Raw genomic sequence first — 6,786 nt, forward strand, 5'->3', positions numbered from 1 at the left:
AGGTGTGCAGTCTTCTGTGAGGGCTAGGTTTAGTTGTAGGGTAGGTGTAGGGTGATAGAAAATACAGTGTGTACAGTATGCTACCCTGTTGCACGAGGTTGAACAGGAGCTCAAATGTATGCAGTCCTTAGGGATAATTTCTGAAGTCACAGAACCAACTGAATGGTGTGCCCCAATGGTGCTTGTAGTGAAAAAGAATGGTTCGGTCAGGATTTGCGTAGAGCTGAAATGTTTGAATCAGGATGTAAAGCAAGAGCGTTATATTCTCCCAATATTGGAGGACATTGCCCCCAAACTCTTGCGTCTTTTCTACACTAGACGTGTCCTCAGGGTTTTGGGAAATTCCTTTGGACCCAAGCTGTGTGATGTTGACTACATTCATAACCCCATTAGGATGGTTCTGTTTTATTAGATTACCATTTGGGGCCACTTCAGCACCCAAAATTTTTCAAAAAGAAATGAGTAAACTTCTATTTGGGGACAAAGGCACTGTAGTTGTCATGGATGACATACTTGTGTATAGCAAGGACCAAAATGAGCATGACAAGAATCTCAAGGCTGTTCTAAAAAAATTAAAAGAGAGTCAGGTCTGAAATTGAACAGACTTGATAAACGATAAATACCACTTCAAAAAAATCTGAGCTGCAGTATTTCAGGCACACCATCAGTCAGGGTGGCATCAAGCCTGATGCAACCAAGGTAATGGCAACTGATATGCCTAGTCCCACTAATGTGACCGAGCTTAGGCAAGTTCTAGAAATTATCAATTATTTAGGCAAAGTGTGGGCCTGCGAGCGTTTTACCCGTTACCTTCAAGGGTTGGAGGAATTTTGCATGGAGACAGATAAAAAAAAATTAGTGCCACTCATCAGCTCATATGATTTTGATCGTGCTCCGTTAAGGTGTCAGCCTTTACTAATGGGCCTTACACAGGCGGTGATAAGCTTTCTCAGCAAGGTGGGGTATTCACAGGGAGCTTGTGTCTGACAATAGCCCTCAGTTTGCCTCAGCTGAAATTAGGCAGTTCTGTACAGACTATGATTTCCACCACACAACCTCAAGTCCTCATTTCCCCCAAGCCAATGGAGCTATGGAGAGAGCAGTTCAAACTGCAAAACGATTTCTCCATCAACCCGATCCTGCATCTAGCATTGATGTGCTATTGTGCAAAACCTGTCACTGCAACTGGACTGAGCAATGCACAACTAATGATTGGTTGGCAGATTAAAACCAATCTGCCTATGCTTGAGGAAAAATACCAACCTTGACCCAATGATCGCAGAGCAGTGGAGAGGAAGGATAAAGCTGCGAAGAAGTCTTACAAGTTCTTCTATGACTGGAGACACACTGCTTGTGCATTGCCTGAGTTACTTTCAGGCGAAAAGGTCCTTCTGAAGCTAGACAGTGAGAGACACTAGAAAACACCAGCGGTTGTGCTGAACAAAATATCAGAACCAAGACTGTACATATTGCTAACTCAAATAGAGCTGTTTTGCGCAGGAACAGGAAAAATTAGCAAGCAATGCCATTGCAACCAGATGGACAGTAACATTACATTATGTTGCACTTTAATTTGCTTATTCTGTTTTGAAGGAAACAAATGGAATGTTGTGTTATAACATTGTTAATTTGTTGTGTGTTAAAAGGGGAAACAAAATGTTCTTTTCAAAAGAAGGGAGATGTGGGGAACCAGCTTTATTATGGTGACCAATCAATAGGGGACTCCACCCCTATTGAGATGGAGAACCCGGTAATTGATTTATGTAGTTCACGTAAGCGTGCAGTTCATGCCGTCTGTTAAATAAATGCAACCTGTTGAACGATTATATCGTTTTCTCTCATGACAGTAATTACAATAAGTGTTAAATTTAAAAAGTAAGAACACTAGTAACAACATGCCACTAAGCTGCTCCTGTGCCAATTCTGGTGGCTCATCTCACCCCAGGGGTCTAATTGTAATTAAAACTTCTTTTATATTTTTTACACTGATGTGTTCACAGATCCCTCTTTAACACTCACAAAAACCTTTTCTCACTCACATAACCTTAATATTCTGCATAATAAAATATCATAGATTACTTATTTCCAGAGACACAAAATTGCATTATTTAATCTCAAAACTTTTTCCTTAATCTCACAAATTTTGATATTTAGATTAAATGCATATCCATTCATCAAAAGAGCTGAGCTGAGATTTTGTTGAACATATTAAACATTTACCTGCAATCGATGCAGGTACTTATTTCGTGGTCTGGTTTAAGACTCGAACACTTGTCTCACTGCTGGAATTTCTTTAAGCTCTTATGAAAAGTCCAGTAAGAAATTTTATTGTGCAGAATCTCTGAACTCTAGAACAGTTCAGACTCGGTGAAACAACTGAAAATAAAGTAAAAAGTAAAAAAGTAAAATGAACATGATTCATGAAGACATGTAATTCTTATATTTTATAATTTATTTAATGTGTGCAGAAATGAGCACCCCCTGCTGGCCTCACTAGCACCTCTTCCAGCAGCAACCTAGTTTTCTCAGGAGGTCTTCCATCCAAGTACTAACCAGGCTCAACCCTACTTAGCTTCAGTGGGTGACCAATCTTGAGCTACAGGGTGATATGGCTGCCAACTACAACAAATGCATGACAACAGCCTAGCAACCACTCCATGTACCATAGAAACACCCTAGAAACCACCCTGAATACACCAGCCACTGCTTTTAAATCTTTTAATATTACTAAAAGCGTAAAACATAAAGTTAAATTTGTTAAAACTACTACAGTTTTTTTGGTCTAGCTTCCTTCAACCAACATCAAAGTTTGATTTTATTCATTTAGTTTAAAAAAAAATTATTTAATTTGTGTCTGTTTGCTGATTGAATGTGACTGTGTGTGTGTTTTCTAGTGTGGATCATGGAGGAGAATCCAGAAAAACAGCAGGACTAAAGAAATGTACGTCTACACACACACACACACACACAGCTGTAGTGATTGTTGTTGTCTAATAAATGTGTCTGTTCTTGTGTTCAGATGCCTGTTTTCTCACACTGGACCCAAACACAACAAACACTCAGCTCATTCTGTCTGGGGAGAACAGAATAGTGACAAATATGGACAATAAACAGGAGTATCCTGATCATCCAGACAGATTTAATGTGCGTCCTCAGGTGTTGTGTAGAGAGAGTGTGTGTGGACGCTGTTACTGGGAGATTGACTGGAGTGGACAAGATGGTGTGTTTATATCAGTGTCATATAAGAGCATCCGGAGGAAGGGATGGGGTAATAAGTGTTTGTTTGGTTATAATGATCAGTCCTGGAGTTTGTACTGCTCTCCTGACAAATACTCATTCTGGCACAATAACATGGAGACTGATCTCCCTGTTCTGTCCAGTTGTAGAATAGGAGTGTATGTGGATGATAATAATATCTATAGAATAGGAGTGTATGTGGATCTGAGTGCAGGAACTCTGTCCTTCTACAGCATTTCTGATACAATAAGCCTCATCCACACAGTCCAGACCACATTCACTCAGCCGCTCTATCCTGGGTTTACTGTTTATCCCAGATCATTAGTGATACTGTGTTGATGAATTAGATTAAATTGTAAAGAGATTCTACCCACAATGCTTTGAGCTGCATGATGAATCAGTAACATCCTCATTTGTAAAACTGGTATAAAAATAACTTCCTGAGACCCTCCTGAGAATATTATATTTTAGAGTTTCTTTAAGACTGTACATGCCACAGTTTGTCCTGTACAGAGCACATTCAGAGCTTTTCAGAGATACAAAATTTTTGGATGTTTCACCCTGAGCACTCCCCTTCCTTTGGTCTTCAGAAATGTCTAATATTAATTCAGTGACACTCTTATGGAAATATGATAATATTTTGTAATTATCATTTAAATCTAACACATTTTTTAAACTGTGTGTCATAAATCAACATCTCAGGAAAATGTTATGGGGTTTAAAATCAAAATATGACTTTCTGTTACGAAACAGCACGTTGATTTCATACATGTCCTCATATAAAGACACCAGGTGTAACGGGGACTCAACAGACAGCATGGATAGATCCCATTGCAAGCTTTATTAGAACACAGCGTGGTAAACATGCAGGGTCGATCTCCAAACAAACAGCGATAACCAGGGCAAGACAGAAGCATAAATCCAAAAGCAGGCAAAAGGGTCAAAATACCAGTGGGCAGTCTAAAGTAACAAATGAAACAAAACAATGAAAATAACAAAGAAACAAGACAATGGCTATGGCAATGGCATGAAACAATGAAACAAGGCAATGAAAACAGGAAAAAACTCTTGGTAGAGTCCACATCGGCAAAACAATACTTCGCATAGGCCGTTGGCATGGCTGCCAAACAGGAAGTAACTATTGAAGCAGCAGAGGGAGCGGTAACAGAGAGTGCATTGGTGAGGGCTCCCTCTGCTGGCGTGGCATTACACCAGGACTAAAAGCTTGTTTATTACGCAGTTTGGGAGACACAACAAATGAATAGTGAAAGAAATTATATTTTAATATTCCTATAAAATATTATATATTATTATGAAAATCGTGTTATTATTTCTATTATTACACTTCTTCTTTAATTGCATGCTGCTCCAAAAACATTAATATGCAAATTAGATTTAGTTTATATATACATTGTATATAATGAGTAAAACCGTTTATGGCCATTTTATGCACATTATGCATAAAGAAAAATGGTATATAAAATCATTCTGTTATAACATACAAACAGGAAATTAGTTTGTTGACTAATCTTTATACAAAGTCCCAACGTCATCTTTTTTTTAAATTTTATTAATGCTCTAAACAATGTAATGACATGAAAATATACTAATTTTTAACTAAATGCTTTTCCCAGGTCTTAGGAGGATAAAGTAAACAAAGTTATTTTGGAAATTGTAAAAATGCAGAAAGTTTTCTGCGAGGGGTGGGATAGGGTTGGGGTAGATAAATTTATAACTATATGTATATAAAAACAATAAGTCTATGTAATGTCCCCATTTAGAAAGCTAAGTAAACGTGTGTATGTGTGTGTGTGTTTTTCCGCACCTCTCTTCTCTCTTTGGCTCTTTTCCCCATCTCACTCTTCACAGATCTCTTGGCCCTAATTGGACATGCAGGCTGCCTGCATGGTGATTGGAGCTGAGGAGACCAGGCATCTTTAACACTAGAACCGCCAGAGGTCGCTGTATACCTAAAACCGCCATGCGGGTAAATTTTACCCACGTGCAGACAAGTGTTTTGATATGGCTAAAGAAGATTTTATTTCACTGTATTATGCCACTGTCTTGATAAAGAAGTGTCTAGTGTCATAAAAAAATGATTGTCTAGTCATCAACTTATATTTTTGCCCTGTTGTTTTATGTTTATAGATTTTTATGCAGGCTACAGTCCGTTTTCATAACAGTCAATTTAACATAAACAAGACTGCGCTGACAAAGGGAATTAAAAAGAAGTAACTACATAATTGTGTGGTGTAATATTAGAATTCGTTGTCATTATTCAATAAATTAAGACAATTCATGTTATTTAAATTACGAAAATAGCCCATAGACAACAATGTGTAATAATAACTCGCGCACACTCCAATCAAATGATGATGCATCAAAATGATGATGCGATGTCAAATTCAAGTGCACAGCTTCACCTAATGAATGATCAATTTGTTTACTTATATCATTTATAATTTGAATAAAAGAACAACACAAATAAACTTAGGGTTATTAAAAAAAAAAAGGAAAAAAAAAAGGTTGTATTCATTACATAGATCTGATTTTTTTTCAGTAAACGGACAGACTAGAATAAATAGCAACACAGTAGCGAACAATAAACAATAGAAATTACAAAACAAAAAAATAATCCAAAGTTTTAACAATATGTGTAACGTTAGGCTAACACATCTAAATATGAGATCGCTGTCAGATGAGTCGTCAGATGCTGAGCCGACCCAGGACTCATAACAGACTCTCCAATAATCATGGTATTTAGTGCTTCAAATACCTCTTTGTCAAAAATCAACTGCCTTCTTTCACTCATATTGACTTTATTTATGAAACTGATAACCACTAATTTAGTGAGTAAAAGGCGCTGCCTAGCAATGTACAATGTAAAAACATAACCGGCAAGATAATGACAGTGCGAAAATACACGCATCATAGAGTGGGTAAATTTGACCTGCGATGGCGCTTTTAGGTATAAATGCTCAGTTTTTCGATCTAGTATTATCTAAACACTTTTTAACACCAGGGGATTTTAAATTTCACAATTTTAGTAAAAGTCAATGACTGGGAGAGTTGAGTGTTTTATTGAAAATCTGTTATGTACATTTGAATAACAGGTACGGGTAAAATTGACCCCGTGGCGGTTCTAGTGTTAAAAAAGAACTGAATTGATTTGTTGGAAGTGATTGAAAGAATGAATGCTTAGCGACTGTAAGCGGTTTTCGTTTCCTTGCTTTTTCATTTGCTTCAGCATGTGTTTGGCCCGTCTTGTGCTATCTGTTTTCTAAATGAAATTTTCCCTTGAGTTTGTTGAAGTTCAAGAGAAGTATCTGTTTTATTTCCATTATTTTTTGTTAGGTCATTTAGTTATTGTGGGCTGCATGGTCTACCCCTGAAATTAATTTAAAATGTTTATTTTAAGCCTATATTGTGATTACCTGTCCTCATATTAAAATGTAAAAACTCAAATAAAAAATTTACTGAACTGTATTGTTATTCATCATTAACTTTATCTTATGTTAACTCCTAAACTGGGGGTTGTAACGAACAGTA

At 37.1% G+C, this 6,786-nt stretch overlaps 1 protein-coding gene across 2 annotated transcripts in view; it reads left to right on the forward strand.

The window, feature by feature from the left end:
• Window positions 1–6,786, forward strand: part of LOC127161171 (NACHT, LRR and PYD domains-containing protein 12) — a 68,172-nt gene extending 61,386 nt beyond the window's left edge. For both annotated transcript variants that reach the window (XM_051103819.1, XM_051103818.1), the window contains 2 exons: window positions 2,895–2,941; window positions 3,020–6,786. In XM_051103819.1, the coding sequence (XP_050959776.1) occupies window positions 2,895–2,941; window positions 3,020–3,576 (604 nt within the window). In that variant the 3' untranslated portion in view covers window positions 3,577–6,786. The remainder of the gene's footprint in view (window positions 1–2,894; window positions 2,942–3,019) is intronic.

The sequence above is a fragment of the Labeo rohita genome, unplaced genomic scaffold, assembly GCF_022985175.1.
Source record: "Labeo rohita strain BAU-BD-2019 unplaced genomic scaffold, IGBB_LRoh.1.0 scaffold_57, whole genome shotgun sequence".
Lineage (NCBI taxonomy): Eukaryota > Metazoa > Chordata > Actinopteri > Cypriniformes > Cyprinidae > Labeo > Labeo rohita.